The 17,231-nt window shown below is 38.7% G+C and overlaps 1 protein-coding gene across 1 annotated transcript in view; it reads right to left on the bottom strand.

The window, feature by feature from the left end:
• Positions 1–17,231, bottom strand: part of ZNRF2 (zinc and ring finger 2) — a 56,683-nt gene that overhangs the window by 15,842 nt on the left and 23,610 nt on the right. Inside the window, exon 2 of the mRNA XM_063408227.1 lies at positions 10,367–10,462. Coding sequence (XP_063264297.1) covers positions 10,367–10,462 — 96 coding nt within the window. The remainder of the gene's footprint in view (positions 1–10,366; positions 10,463–17,231) is intronic.

The following is a 17,231-nucleotide window of genomic DNA, read 5'->3' as shown; positions in this document are numbered from 1 at the left end:
AAAAGCAGGTGTGTGTGACTAAGACACTATTCTTAGGGAAGATAGGCTGCATTACTAAGCAACACACAATGAAAACATTGGTGCCAAAACTCAGCGTGCATAAAGTCTGGCTTATTAACCCCAGTGCCAGGTGCTAGGCATAGAAGGTGCTTTTCCCAGCAAGCTCCAAATCAGCCTCCGCCAGATTAAGACAATGTCTGGTGTTAACGTGCATACACAGGACAAGGATATAAATCACCGCATAATTTTTAATTGTCTGTCTTTTCTGTTCATAGCAGACAGACTGCTTTTTACAAGCTAGTCCTATTTTAAATGCAATTATCCTTGTGATATAGATGGAATGCTAAACATGTCTGAATGCAAAGGTTCTGATAACATCAGATATTGACTCAGAGATTTCAAAGTTATCTCAGTTTTTCTACTCTACACTAACCCATTATCCAGCACTATAATTTATTGCAGCAAGCATAGAGACACAGTATTTCTGGAGCTAACAGGTAACTACAGGTTATTACTATCCCAGTGAGATACTATATACATATTGAATTGCAAGAGGATCAAAAAACCACCCAAACAAAAAAAGAAACCATCAATAAACCTTCCTTTAAATTTTACAGCAACTAATGAAATAAAAAACAAGCACAATTCCAACAGTACTCAGCCATCATGATCATTCATGAACAATAACACAAAAAGATTAACATGGAAGGTGTGTTTAAAAAACCAGAAGTCCCGAAAGACATTTTTCCAGTATTTGTTCCATGTTACATACCCATAATCTGGCAGTAGATTTCTACAGCCATTATAAAGGGGGTTTTTTCTCCTCATTTTTTTCAATTTAGAAGCTACCAAAACTATTGAACACCATTATGACATCATTTCAAATAATAAAGTCATAGATTAAAATAGACTTCCTTGGAACTGAGAGAAGAAAAAAGTGTTAACCAAACTACTCCTCCTTCACCTCTTCATTCCAAACAAACAAACATTTATGGGCTAAAAATTCACAGTGAATGCTACATTCTTGCTTAGCTACACAGGGGCTATCAAATACCCAACATTACACAGGAATAGTACCTAAGGAAACTTCACACAAGGAAGGAGGGCATGAGAAACATGGTCATAATGATGAAAATCTGATACGGCTTCAAATTACAGATAGCAGTTGGTGCAAGGTTAAAATGGAAGTTGAGGTTTTTATGAGGAAATTTTAACAAGGTTAAAGTTACACAAACTTTGGGGAGCAAGGAGGTTCCCCCAGAGAGGATAGAATAGGCAAGTCTAGTATTTTGTACCCATGTCAGTAGGTGTTTTACATCCTGTTTTAGAATCACTGGGTTTTGTTTAAAATACTAGAAACTGGTAATCTTATCCCCTGTGTAAGCAGTGATAATAATCTCTAGTTTAGAAGTGAGAGTACTCTATCACACTAGCAGTGTTCTCACCCAGCTTGTTTCTGAAGTGTTTGGCTTCTTTTATCACTGAAATCCCCAACAAAAGTTGGACTGACTTCTTTTGTACATTGCAGGGCTGAGTCTGCAGCTCAGAAGCACAGGACTATTGAAATAATCAAAGCGTAGCAGGTTTTAAAGCAAGATTTTAATCTGAAGAAAAAATAAATTAAAAATTACATTTTAGGCAGTACTTTCAAATTGATCTGCCCTTGGGGCAGTTCCTGAGCCAGAAGGAGTGCCTCTTATTCTTTTATACTTCTTCAGGGGAAAAAAAACCAAAACCAAAACAAAACAACAACAAAACAAAACAAACACAACAACAAAACAAACAAACAAAACCAAAAAACACAAACAAACAAAAAACCACAAAAAACCCCAAACAAACAACCCAAAAAACCAAAAAACAAACAAACAAAAACATCAAGAGAGAGACCTGATCTGCAAATAATCCGTATTAGTTCCTGCAAAATAGTGAGAAATTTAGGGAAGGAAATACCATGAAATTCTTTCACAGATCACTCAATCTCAGTGAGATGTATTCTGGCATTTATTTTTTAAAACCTAATGATTTCAAGTTGTTTTATTTCAAAATCCAGCCAATCAAATCCATTTTCTATGATTAGAAAAGAGATATTTTCAAGGTTTTGTCTCCACAGGGCAACTAAGAAAAAAAAAAAAAAAAAAAAAGGGCATATTGCTGCTAGCAAATGAGTAAAATCTTAAGGTTTTAGAGGTATCAGCTTTACAGACTGCAGAGTTACCATCCAAAACTAGCCAAACTAGGAACATTATTTCCCCTGGAGCTAAGTTCCCAGCAGTCACAAGACTGCAGCAGTTGCAGCGGGATTTATGACATCCTCTGAATGACCTCTCGAGCTCAAGACTGATTAAGTGCAAGGCATGGGAGGTGGCTCCTGTGTGCCCATCACATGATGCGCAGTGCCCGGGCGCTCTGCGGCGCTGCCCTTATGTAAAAGGGGCACAGCCGCGCACAGCGCGGGTGCCGGGCCCCTGCCCCAGCCGCAGCCCTCCTCCTGTCACCTGCACAGGGTCCCGGCGTTCACACGTGGAGCTGTCATTTTCTGGGACAAGAATTGTCATTTGACTGCAGCAGCACTGTCAGTGCAACAGCAAGACAGCACTGGGATCTGAGGCTAAGGAGTAGCAGACAAGCAAAAGAAATAACTTGAGCTGTTCAGCACATGAATGATCCCATTTTCTCTATTTCTTTCAGAAACAAGCAGGCTTGTTCCATACTATCAAAAGCTTTACTGTATTTATTCAGTGCTGCATATAAAATATTCCCATGGCACAGGTATGCATTTAAATAAAGGCGATTCCAGTGTACTCAGAAAAAAAAATGTTGTCCTGCTCTCAAGAACTGAATTAAGTATGAGGTGACATTGAAGCTATTTTGCCATGGCTATGTCACAGGAAGCTCAGTCTAGCAGATTTAGGCCTGGCTGAAGGTAAAGTATGCAGAAAATACTTCTCCCCAAAGGCTTGTTAAAAGAGTAAGTCACATGCACAACAAATCAGAGAAAAGTTTAAGATATTAATAGGTGTGATCTCTGCAGTGTGTCCTTCTCAGCAAGATCCAAACATCTCGACTTTACTTTATTACAGTAGAAAGAAAATCCAGCATCATTGAGCATTTCCAACCTGAACCATGAAAGTGGCCTGTCATAGCTTCTTTACAAATCTATATCCCACCTTTCCCTTGCAAGAAAAGTAAAATAATAAATATCAATAAAATATTGATACTTTAACCACCACCACCACCACATCTCCACGAGTATAACTTGCAGAGATAAATGGGACAGTCAGCAGTTCTGGGAATTGCTGCTCCAGACATTCCAAGTACTTCCCTGTCAGTTACACTGTGTTCCCATTTGATGAGCTTTCTTCACAGCCACACCATTACAAACACACAGTTTACTTTTCTGGCTCCATAGCAAAGGCTTGACAGTTTGTGGGTGTGGAGGAAAGATAAGAGACTGCAGCTTCTAAAAGTGCTGCAACTCCACACTTTAAGAGACTGACCCAGTTCATCCAGTGACTGAGGCTGGAATGGGGTCACTGAAGCAGGTCCTACCTCTTCCCTTTAGGAGGCAGGCATGGGTTGCACAAGTTGCACTAGAGTGTGGTTTTACTTAGTGACGTTTATCAGCATTACTCTTCAAGATGAACAACCTCCCTTCCCAAAACACTTGAAATGTACTAGGCTGCTTTTGCAGTGATGCTCTTCTGTGAGGTACCAAAAACTGCTGAAGGAGAGATCTGGGATGGTGGGAAGCTTTACTGAGCAAAGGGAGGAAGAAATTAAGTTTGACACTGCTCCTCTTGGCAGTCTGGTTCAGACAAGTAGCTATCTTTGGCCTAGACTGGTGAGCATCAGTAAAAGTTTGCTCTTGTTCAAACATTATCAACAATTCTTAAAGGGAGAAAGTACAAACCAGTCAACGTATTTTAATCAAACATTACTTCAAACAGAATTTCTCTTCTTAAAATGACAATTCCCTCCTCAAATTTAACAGTAATTTGTAAGACAAGTTATGAAAAGTCTGGGCCAATATTATATTAATTCACAGAAGAACATCTGTGCAAATGTCTGAGATGAATTTCTTTACTATAATAATGTTCTACTGCCACCACATTAAACAAAATCTCAAAGTTCAACAATTCTTTATATTTTCAAGAACTACTAAAGAAAACAGTTTTAAAGCCTTAGGGAAACTGAATGAACCTCCTACATACTCTGGAGGATGTTCACGAGTACACAAGACCAAAAGAAAGAGTAAATACCACTATTTTAACTGCAAGCAGGGGATAAGTGTCTTTTACATGTTCTGTTAAACTACCTTTTAAAGTATGCTCTTCTGCCTCCCCAGCGTCCCTGAGGACAGAGCACAGAACCACCTACGGCACTGTAAGAAGCTAGCAACTTTTAGACAAGAATCTTGTTAAACTTTTAAAATGATAGAATCAAGAAATTCTATGGATAATTTTACACCTTGGATAATGTGGAATGAAATAACTGATCTGCCTTAGCATTATTTTGTACTGCTCTGCTAAAAGTCTAGTCCTATTAAAGGATGAGGACAAGGAGGAAGGCTTAAGCTTTTCCAGGCAGACTGGCAAGATGCCCTTTTGCAAGGTCTGTCAGGGTATGATCTCTGGAACCCTGGCAGAGAAATTAACTTGAAGTTAATAATTCTTTTTGTTCCTATAGTTTTAAGTGTGTCAGTCAAAACAGTTGAGAGCATCAGTCCTGCTGAATAAAACACTGTCCCTTGACGCACAGAAGTAACCAAGCAAATCAAGTCACTGCAGTGGGCAGGACTACCAGAATCATGTATTTTGGTGTTTAAAATATTAGGTTAAGGTGCACTGTTTTTCTTTCCTTCTACTGAGCAATATGAACTCAACAAGTCCTGGCATATGTATCTTGCCCCAAAGATGCTGAAACAGACAGCAATCAACAAAGGTTATAACTTGTGTTATTGAAAATTAGGTCATCCCCATTCACAAACAATGTTTCCAAAATATTTTTATTTAGTCCTTTAGGTGACTCATGCCAGTATTTAAATCTCTGCTCTTGATCAAAATGCATGTTATGGCCATCATACTTCAATGCTGTAAACTCCTCTAGAAGGATATTGCTTACACGGATTCCAGCTCAAAATTCTAACACTTGCTCACATGCTGGCCTCAGCATATGGCAGTCCCAGCAAGAAATGCTTTCCTCACAAGACAAAACTTGACGCAACGCCTCAAACCAATTTAGAACAAAAATCAGTGTGTTTAAATCATGACAAAGCCCTGCTTTGCTCATCTGAATCAATTGCACTGTTGTGGCCCAAGTCAATTGGAGACGGGCTCAGTTGGTCAGAGCACGGTGCTAATAACACCGAGGTTGTGGGTTCAATCCCTGTGTGGTTCATGCACTTAGGAGCTGGACTCAGTGATCCCTGTGTGTTCCTTCCAACTCAGAATATCCTGTGATTCTGCAAATTTGGTTAGACAGCAAAGGAACATTCCAGTACTTGTGCCTGGTGATGGACCAAACACTCTAGAAAACAAAGTATGTTGCCAGACAGGAGGAGCACACTGAGTTCCAGTCCTGTTTTGCCTCCTGGTACACATACCTTAATTTTTAATATTCTGTTTGTAACAGTTTTCCACATAGTAATTCTCCATTTCAAAGGAATTGGATAAACTCATAATATAAAATCATATCTGTAATCCCTGCTATCTGTGATGTCTGATCTCCGGCTGTTTTTTAATACGATAGGTCTAAAATATTCACCTAGCATAATTTAAACAGAAAAATTACAAAGTCCTCACTTCAAGTAAGGGAAACAACCTTCAGCAGTTCATGCACTGAATGTCTCAACCCTCTTCCCTCTGAATTACACTAGTGAAAGCCTTTCCCGTTAAAATGAGCCTGAGTAAATATGTAGGCCACCAGTCAGACCCACTGCCACATGTGAATTAAATGCAGAGCGCTCGGAGCGAGAACAGCCCCGATGTCAAAGCAGAACCACCCCGAGCGAGCGGCTTTGAGGAGATCGGCTTAGAAAGTTTCCAGCAGAACACCATTCCAACACAAAGTGCTGACTTGATGAAACTCAAAATATTCCCCAGGAATGTGCTAATTCAATCAAAACTTTAGAAAGAGGACAGGCCGGCTTGCCGAGCCAGCCAACCAGTCTAGTGAGCTGACTGGCTGTCCCCAGCTCTCCAGGGTCACTGGCTTCCCCATCTGGCCAGGTGCCAGGCTGCTATCCCTGCCCTCTGAGGGGCCCTCCAATAATAACAAAAATAATGGAGTCTTACATTGTGTGCCGAGAAACAAACAAAAGAATTTAAAAATGAAAACCAGAATTATTCCAGAACCAACTGGAGGGTTTCATCAGAAGGAACTGGGTACATTTGTTGTAAAGCATCTGAAGTCATAAGTCTCTCCTGTGTCCCTTCAATCTTTTATAAAACATCTTCCAGTGAAAAAAAGGTGTCTCAGTATTGCAACAACACAAAATAAGCAATAGTTATATTCAAAATCCAAACTTCACCAGGCACCTGTAATCATCAGCAAGAAGTTTAAGGTAAGTTGCTTCCAAAGCACTGAAGAAATTCACATAAATGCTCGTACCTGACCAAAAAACAGGGCTACAGTGTAAGCAACACTTTTCGTAGGGCAGTCCCTAAGTTGGCTCCCTGTTTGTCACCATCACAAATTTGAACAAGATGGTGCAAGGGGCCTCATTTAACACTTCAGAGAAGTTCAATGAAATAGGTATGGTTACACAGTATTTTAGCAGTCTTTAAAAAAAACACCTGTCAACTAGCAAGTAACCCACTTTCTTCAAAAACTGGCTTTTGGCAATCTGTGGTTAACAGTGCATGGGACATACTCTGGCTCCTCAGCAACTCAGCAAGTGACAGTAGTTGTTAATCTCTAGGAAAGGTTTTTAAAGACGTCACCAAACACCATGATGTTTTTTGTACAATACCATTCATTTAACCAGCTTTTGTAGAAAAATGCCTAGATGTTGGTTCATGTGTGAACATCACAAATAGTTTAAGAAATGTGGAACAAAGTTCCACAGAAAAAAAGACAGAGCTCTTTTTAAATGCCTGATTGAGTCAGCAATGAGATCTCTGTTGCAGGCAAGTCACACGATTTTGAAAGAATAAAGCTAATAAAATGTACTGATATATTTATATGAAAATCAGCACAACTTCCAGCATAGAACTGAGACAACTTTGTGACCACTCTTTCAGAAAACACATGTAAATCAGACAGCTGCCCGAGTTTGCAGTTCACTGACCCTTTCAAATGCCAAATGCAATGCACAAAGGTAGCTCAGAAAGCAATTAGAGATTGGCTGGGAGGACTCATTAATTTATTTAGACTTCAAATCACAGCTAAGCAGTCTTGTAACATTTTTCTGGGAGAGACTGTATGCCTCAGACTCATATTTAAAAAGAAAGGTTTGTCTTCTCAGAATGACAAAATACATACAATTTGTTCCCTAATGTTTCTTAGAAAGAACAACTACTACATTTACAGGACCATGAGGAAACACATCTAGAATTGAACAAGACATAAGCACAGTTCAATCCAACTGCTCAATCTCTAAATATTTCTGCACCTGCAAAGTCTGAGGCTTTAGACTTAAAGGCCTTTAGGTCTAAGGGGCTCCCTTCAACCACTTGCAACACAAAACTCAGAGACAAAAGAAGGTGAGGAGGAAAAAAAATGAAGAAAAGAAAAAAGTATTTTTCCTTCTAGTGATAATAGTACTGGGAAATATCAGTGACCAACACAAGTAGATGACGTCTGGTTGGCTCTATTCTAGTATATATGGCATGAGGCCAAGATAACAATGAGAAAGTAAAGCATAAGGAGATGCCTTCCATTTTGGAAGCAGGTATCAAAAGTTGACAGAAGCATCTTTTCTTCTCTCAAACAAAACTTGAGATACCTTTGGCCTATGGCAAAAAGGCAGATTCAACACTGATCTCATGATGACAAACAACAAAACAGACAGGAGAAAAAATGCATGTATATAGACATTCATATGCAGGTCTGGGCCTGAAATAATGGCTGCATTAAGTTACCAATCTGCCAGTTAATTTTCATTCATTAAAGGGACCACAACTATAACACAAAGCAACAACTGAGCACTGAACAACTCAGAACCCATATCCTCAATTTCTTCATGCTGCAGTAATTTATATAGCCAGCTATGGGCTATAATTTAAGATTTAGTCAGTGACTCCAGGAGCTAACCAACTGGAGCCACAAGGATCTGTGCACATTTCTCTGAAATGTCTATGAAAATGATACCATACTTCTAAGTATCTCTCTCAAACCAGCCTACCTCATGCAATAGTTTCCTTATTTCACATTTACATAACCATTTCCTAGAATCAGTTTCTGAGGCTCACTGTGCAGCAGATGAGATGACATGCTGCTGCTAACTCACTGCATTGCCCACAACCGCTTTTGTCATGCTGCAGATTATCCAGAGTTATGCAGAGTATCCTGCCACTCACAGGTTTTACTTCTGCTCATCTGTTGACTTAAAAAACTGTACAAAGGTAGCAAGATGGCCCAAAGGAGCTCCAACCAGCAGTGCATAAGCTGAAACAACGCAAGAAGGAAAAAGGAGTTTGAATATGGCACCACTGTGATTCAAACATCATAAATGATACTGAGAGGTCACATTATGTAATTGCTGTCTCTTTGAACAAAAGTTAGTCAGCTGAGTGCACTCATATGTACATGTAGGAAAGGGATTTCAGTCAGTCAAATTTGTGCACACCCCATCAGATGGATTAGTGCCAGAGCTTGTTCTCTGCCAGTCTGCCTCCTCCTGCTCCACCCTAACTGATCCCCAGAGCATTTTCCTGCCCTCACTGGGGCAACCGGCATTCTTCTCTTCTCTCCAATGTCCAACATCCCTCAGTACACAACTTACCTTGGAAAATGCTCAGACCTGAATTTGAAAAGGAAAAATAAAGAGAAAAGAAGTCTTCTCTATTAGATGAAGTCAACCTTCTCAAATATATGTGTGGTAACACAAGGAAGAAAAAGAAAATATTTACTTTTCCTAAGTACTATGCTTTCAAATGGATTTCACAACTCTAAGCATATGATTTCAAATTATTTTTGCAATAAAGAGCCAGTAGTATCGGATAGCATTATGCTATCCAAAAAATACGATGGGCCCAACCATTCTTCAAGACTTGTTTCAATAAAATGGTCCAGAGCAGGATACCCTGCAGCAAGGTGCCTGGAGTGTCAAAGAGCCCATGACACTGCAGGTTATTTATGTAGTAAATAACTTAAGTTGGAAAGGATCTCTGGTGATCTTCTGATCCAGCCCCTCACTCAAAGCATGACCAAGTTAGACTAAATTGCTCAAGAACAGAGGTTGCACAACCTCTTCAAGTGCCTTGACCCCCCTCAGTATGTGACATTTCTGCTTAACACTGAATCAGATTTTTCCCTGCTGCAACTTGTCAGCACCAACTTCCAGCTTCTTGCTGTTCACCTCCAAAATAGTCCAGCTCCCTCTCCTCTCTGCAATTCCTCTAACTGCATTCTGTTCTGACATCTGATGACTGGTGGGCAATAATCTCATTGAAGATGCACTGTAAGAATTTCTGCCAAAGCAGGCATTAAAATTTCACTAAGATTTACTAATTCCTGGTTTCCTCAAGCCATTTTGTGTGCTCACCATAGAACTGAGTGCCAGCCTAAGCCACAGTGAGAGAAAGGTTTGATCTCAATGGCAAAAGTCCTGTTCGCCTTGCATTAAAGCTGGCCTAGAAGGAGAGCTTAGTACTAGGGGAAAAAACCAGCACTACTACAGGTGATTCATTTGATATTGGCCAGTTTGATTAAAATAACAAATGCATATAACCAGTCTTCATGAAGTATCACATATGGAATCAAGTTCTTTAGTTCCTTCCAGAAAGTGCAATTTTCTTGAACAATGTGCAAATGCACAGCATGTCAAGTGACAGTCCTTAATAAAGTCCCCAGGAGACTCGGTCAACCCACCTCTCTACCTGATGTCATAAGATGAAAGGATGTGTAAACTACACAGATCTCAACTGGACAATAAATACACTCTGACCAGTGGTCAAAAATAGGAATAAACACATTCAAATAAGAATAATTTTATATTTGCAGGACACAGGGCAAATTATATTGGCATGCAGTGTATAAAGATCAACTTCTTACAAATTGATTTGAAAAAATAAACTACAAGCAAAATACCCCCATGATTTCTGAGGCAACCAAACTAGTTACCAGAATATCTTATTCAGTAAAGGATTATTATCACACTGATGTTTAAAATGAATAAATAATTATCAGCTTACTTCTTTCTTACCATTGTAGGTTATCCTTGGTTTTGTCAAACACATCACAAGATGTAAATCCATTTCGTCAGAAGATACAAATTTTGAACATACAGGGCACTTGAATCCTATGGAAAATAAAAATATGTAAGTGTCAGCAAACTCAACCAAATATATATATTCAAGCCAAAAAGCTATTCTGCACACATAAAAAGAAAGAAGAAAGAAGTCCTGGAGGCTTTTCAGTTTTGACCTGACATTTCTTACACAAATATTGTTTCCCTTGATTTCGAAAGATCTCAAAATGGACCATTGTTTCTGGAAATCATTCTGTTGACAACTGCAAACATTCTCAGCACCTCTGGAACACAAACTTTCTCAACAACTTAAGAACAGTTTAGGGCAGGAGCAAGAGGATCACATGACTCTACTAAAACAGAAATTACAAATGTGTAGAGGACACAGCCATTAAAATTTGGACTTGGGCAGGAATTCTGAATTAACATGCTCATTTTTACCGGGAATTGCTCTGAAACTTTAACCAGAGATCTTGGTTTTACATCTCATCATACAAGCTGCAGCATCTTTCACCAGTCTGGGGCACTGGGAAAATATTAACTCAGGGGTGTTGGCGCACCTACTGAATCACTAATACTTCCTGTAGCACTGAATTTGTTTGACTGCTCTCATCCTAGCCAAGCATGACCTTGTTTAGCTTTTGAGGTTATCGCCTCAGGCAACATGGGGTAAAGAATAATTGAGACAGTCTGGACTGTGATGCAACTGCATAACAGTCTATGACAAAAGTGCTTAATACCTTAAATTATGTCATTGCCAAAGACAGCAGTCTTCCAGTTAAAGGACAAGATCAGCTGGACAACTTTTACAGTCCACAGACGAGCCTGACTGATTTTGATCTGCTGAATAATTAACAAGTGAGAGACAAAAAAACCCCACCAACAGGGATCTCAATGCATCGTAGTTGTTAGGGAGTACATCTACAGGTAGATTGTCCAATAGGACAATTGGCAAAAATATCTAATCTGAATCCACTCTCAGCAGCAAAGACACAACTTTTTCTCTGATGCTGTGAAGAGTAATGATGCAGGCCTGTAAAAAAGGTCACTGCACCTTCCACCAGCATGCCTGTCTGGGCCTGCTCCCAACATGTTTTAGTTTGTTGCCTCCTGCTTTTGTACTTCTAACCTTGGGAGTCCACAATAAACTGAGTCAGTCAAGGATGACAAGCAACTCGATGCTGCACTTTCAAATAATTGATGCCTGAGAATTTTCACCTTTACTGTTAATTATTATCCAGATGTATATCAAGCAACTAACCTGAAGCATTAGCATTTGATACAAGTACTGCACCTCCTTTATCAAGAAAATGATTTATTTCTTACAGGCAGCTGATAGGAAGCAAGTCAAAGAGGACAGCTAGTGACAACCATAAGGAACTCAGGGCAGCAGCTGAACATGTGCTAGAAACCACTTCCTGAGATGAAGTACAGTTCTGCTTCTTCCAATTTTAGTCATATTTATTTCTTCTTTGAGTCAATCTTACACTTCAGTTTAAATATTGCTCTTCTCTTCTTAATTTTATTCCTCCTCCCCTAACCCACATTTTTACAAACAATAGATCAATAAGGATAGCACAGCCAACCATGTCTTTTGGAAAAAACGAGTTGAAAGCATTAATTTACTTGTTGAAAACTTCATCAGTGACCTTTCAGCCAGTGTGTAGGCTCCTTCATGCAGGCTACACCTCAACATGACCAAAATCAAAATTAGTATCTCAGTCCTCCGAACACCCAAACCCACCCATTACTGTTCTCTTATGGTTTCTTCAAAAACTGACCCAGGATAAATTTTCTTTCAATCTTTATCACCCTTTTGTTGCTGATTACTAGGTTTTGACTAGACTTAAGACCCATGCATTATTCTCATTTATATGCTTCTATAAGGCATAATTGACAACACAGTTTAATGTGGAGAAGCCTCTAAATTCCTTATACACTTCAGACCAAGTCCTGCTGTGACAGAAGGGGTGTTGGTATTACAGCAAGTTAACTTTTATGTTCATGGCTAGTTAAGCACTGAGACAGTCATTAACAAGTTCTCTCTGCTTTCTGGACAGAACACTTCTAGCTTATTCCCTAGAGTCATAAGTACATGTAATTGGTAGTGACAGGGGGCATGGACAACAACCAACAGGTCCTTAGAACCACTGTTAATAGTGTTAAGAGGGTAAATATCTCAGAAATTCTTTGAGGAAATATTTTAAACCAAAAAAATATTCAGGAGAGCTTGAATGAATAATAATGATAATTTAATAATAATACTGCTTTTACTTAAAACCATGCTTAAAGACAGCTGTGAAAAATCTTTCAGGTTATCCACCTGTAGTATTCATTTGAATATGCTTTTACTACCATGCACCTGCCCTTAAACCTAGTAAATAATCTGCATCCCAGCAATATAGTAAGTATTTTAACAATATATTTTGTTGTGGCTTGTCCTGTGTCAGGGGGGATGTGAAGGTAATGGTTAAACAGCCACAAACATCCTCCTGACACAGCAAGTCTGGGATACCTGACTGCTGTAGCTCTACTCAGTGTGCAGAACTGAAGAACCCAAAGAACAGAGGCCATCACACTTAACAAAGCTTTAAGGAACAACTTAGCTGACAGAAGTAAAAGGTGTATTTGTGGAAAATATGTTTTTCCAGGGACTACAATCAGCTGTATGCCAGAGACAAGCATAACAGCAGAAAAAGAGCCTTGGGCTCACGACACTTGCTTAAATATTCTTTAAATAAAAGTGAAATCTGATTTCATTCCTTCACAATGTTCCGCTGCAATCCAGCTCCTGGATTTAGCCATCTTCCCTAAGAGATGATAGTGTAAGTTTTGTGTGAAGGAAATTACCATTTCTAACTCCTTTTACAAATCCCAGAGAACAGTTATTTTGACTATAAATTAAATATTTACTTTATTCTAACTGTATGTGAAAGCTGTAAATAAGCAAACAATCTACACTGTCCACAAGCCAGTTGAAGGTCCTTAAAAAAAGCTCATATTTTCCTACCTTTCCTCAAATCAGAAGGCAATAGTTTCATGACCCAGTTTACAATTAAGTACTGGGTAAGAACAAAGACTCTATTGTACCCCTGCCCAGCAGGCTAACAACATTTATAGCCTATGTTTGTTTTTACCATCTTCTCAAGGAGCAATTCTAATGACTTAAAGAAAGTTTCACATGACTTTACAATCAGCAACAGGTCAGAAATAACTTGCTCTCTACATGACTTGTTCTACCGAGTTTTGTTGATAATTCACAGACATTTGGACAAAAATGCAGAAGCAGTTATCAGATGAGGTAGCATCACGTGAAGTGTCTTCCAAAAACCTATGAAACTCAATCAACTACTTTTTCACTCTCTTTACAAGGAGAGCACAACAGATAATATACAGTTCTAGGTAAAAATCCAGCTCATGGGAAGGGGTTGATTTCACAGCACCCCATATTTTTGGCCCAGATGACAACTATCACCTTTGTACTAGCATTGTCACTGTGAGCACATCACTACAAAGTTGTCCTTCCTTCTCCCAGAGTAGAGAACTCAGCCTGTGACACACCCTGAATCAGCTGAAGGACACCTCTCACCCCATTCCCTATGTACCCAAGTACAGCACTAAAGGACTGAGCAAGCACACACCTCTAGCTGACTTTTACAACGGCATCCTCAGGAGGGCAGGGAGCCAAATTCTTACCAGCCCCCATCATCTAGTTTCACAACCCTGACTGCAAGAGTGAAAGTAACACATTACTTAAAATAGAATGAAAAAAATCACGATTACAAGAAATGGAGACAGAACAGAAAGTTGTGGTACAACTACTAGAAAATCCCAAGGTGACACAGAAAATCTGAAATAACTAAACCTGCTTAAGTATCAGGAGGTGAATTCTGTCTCTCCTCTCTTGAATGTATCACTTTCTTCAAGCTCTACCATCTTTTGCAAATGAACCTCCAGTTAGCCAAGAAATCCCATCTTCTCTTACATCCATCTACCAAACTCACATTTTTCATCTCTGGCAGACTTGGGAACTACCCACCGGGAAAAGTTGATGGGTGGCCACTCATTCTGTTGGCACCAATTTCAACCTTTTAGTGATACCTTACTGTGTTTGCCTTGCTTTGCAAACATCAGACTGCTTAACTTGCACTTCAGTGCACAGCAGAGCAAACATAAAACATCCAATGGAAAACAAACTCCCGGTTTGCTAAGATTTTAACAAAATCATACCAGCACTTACTCTGGAATATCTACTTTGTGGTGCAAAAAACCAAAGAACTGCTAAGACCTTCCAGACAACACAGTGCAGAGTGTCACAGAAACATGTTCAACTTGCACAGAAGAGTGGATGATCTTTCAGTCAGTATTAAACAGTTGTAGCAAGAAGAAACACAAATAAAACCTGCACCAACACAAAAGACTGAATCAGCCTGATCAGAGTAACTTTTCAGCAGAAAACATCAACTGGAACACTGCCAAAGCTAAACTAAAAGTAGAATGGGAACAGCTGCTCTTTTAAAATATGCAGCAAATTACTATTTTTAATCTTTGTATCTTTGTGTTTTCAAATAAGATGGATAAATCCACCTTGTTTTGCATTTAAAGAAGTCGTAAGAGAAATCCTTGCATCCACACACTTTTTCTAAGGTGTATTATGAATAAGATGCCTGACAAATGTTACTTACATATTCACACATGTTCTGTGGTACTTAGAAAAAGAAATACAGACAATCTGGAAACACAGCATCCAGTAAATCTGATGGTATGAGGGTGGTATGTACAATGACTATCACACAAAGAAAGCCTGCATAATGATGATGAAAAGGAAACAATACAATACAACATGAAAAAAGAGTTGGTTACTTCTTATGTGTTCAGTAGACATGGAAAATATTCAGTAACTCTGCTCAGTATAAAACACATGTAGACAGTGGGAAGTGTGCATCCTTTACTTTTTCCCCCATCTGAAAAACCAGGTTACTCTAATCTTTCCTCACAGGCCCTGGTGCCCAGACCTTTTATAGCTCTTCTTGTCCTCTGGCTTCTCTCCAATCTTACCATGGTACATTGCCAAGAACTGGGCAGAGCTTTCAGGCTAAGACTTCACAAGGCCTAAGCAGAAATTAATACTTACCTATTGCATTGTTCCATTACGCTAGGTGTTAGTATATATAGACCTATCTATACACAGCAATATCCCTTTTATGGGTGTATCTATAGGTAGGTACATTTTAAACAAACCAACAGGCGATTGGCTCATTCCTCTCCCATCTCACAATAACCCCTAAATCTTCAGCAGAACAGTTGCTAGCCAAATCCAATTTTAGTGTTATATTTCTGCTTACATTTATTAACCCTTTTTTAATCCATTATTAGCACTCTTTTAACTTGTTAAAAAAATTATGAATGGCAATTTTGTCCTCCATAGTGCTTATATAGTTTAGCATTTTATTTAGTTTTTTTCAAGTGCCCAGCCTCCAAAAAGAAGTTGACTGAAAACAGATCACTGTGATATTTGATTTGAATTGCTTTCCTAAAGCAGCTGTAGGATTTTTTCCCCCCAGCTACTTCAGCATCCATCTATTTCTTCAACAAGACAAAATTCTCTAAGCTGACTTCTAAGAATATACATCAAAATAACATAAATATTTTACAGTCAAAGATAATGCCTTTGTTTCTTCCACTTCTTTCTTTTCTGTTCAATTGTGTAGAAGACTATGAAGTGAAATTTTAAGAACAGCAGAAAAATAAATGGAAATAATCTGGCTTCTTGGTGAAGTAACAGTTCTGGTCAAGATAAAAGTCTATTACTCCCTTTCTCTCGTAAACTAATCTGTAAAACTTGAAGTTTAAAAAGAAAAAAAAAAAACCAAGATGCTGTCCAGTAAAGACCACATAGTCTATCAGAGTTATATGGTCACAGAATTCTCTCTTCTCCTCAGACAGCTGAAATGGAAAAAATAGAATGAGTAATTCTGTAAGCTCAAAGCCACGAAGCTTTGCACATGAAAGTATATTACTTTAACACAGCTAACATCTTGCCTGGCAAGTTTACCCTAGCCATCAAAGAGAATATGAAAATTATTTCACACTAAATTCAAGAACAAAGAACTAACATTTAAAAAAGTCTTTATGTTAGAAAGAAAAAGAAAAAAGAGCATTACCAATTCCCAGAGAACCTTCCACAGGAAAATTTCTCGGTGCTATGGCTGGCAATACAAATGGCTACTCAGAGAATGTTTGCCATTTTATGGACATAAGTTTTTGGTTAAGGAAGAAAATGTCTCAGTGAAAAAACACATCTAGTTCTCTACCTTTCATCCTTCCTTATGCTGACAATTGTCTAAGTCAGGAGAACACAGCACCACCTGGAAGGATTTCTGGAGATGAAAAGAAATAAAGAAATACTCCCCTCACTTTGGGAGAGAATATGAAATCAAACAGAAATAGGGAACACAATACAAACATTCTAAGCTCTGTCTTTTCTAGAAAAATGAGACACAGTAGGAACAAATAAGCACTTACTGATTTCAGGTTCATATTCTAGTAGGGTTTTCTTCCCTACTTTTGTGCCATAACACTTTTTGTTGAGGTAAACAAACCTGTGGATTCCTTGAGGGAAACAAGGGATCTCTTGTATTTTCTGATTTAGATGTCCCACAGAACTCAGTGGGAAAGGGGGATATATAAAGTAGGGGGATAAAAAACAAACCTGAACTATTTTAGTTAATAGTCCACAGAATAATTAGAAAATATATGTTTGGATAACATTTCATCTCCTAAGCAAAAAGTTATGAAAGACAGAATCTTATAACTTAAC

This window comes from Prinia subflava, chromosome 1 (genome assembly GCF_021018805.1).
Source record: "Prinia subflava isolate CZ2003 ecotype Zambia chromosome 1, Cam_Psub_1.2, whole genome shotgun sequence".
Taxonomy (NCBI): domain Eukaryota; kingdom Metazoa; phylum Chordata; class Aves; order Passeriformes; family Cisticolidae; genus Prinia; species Prinia subflava.
This window is presented reverse-complemented; position numbering and strand designations above follow the sequence as displayed.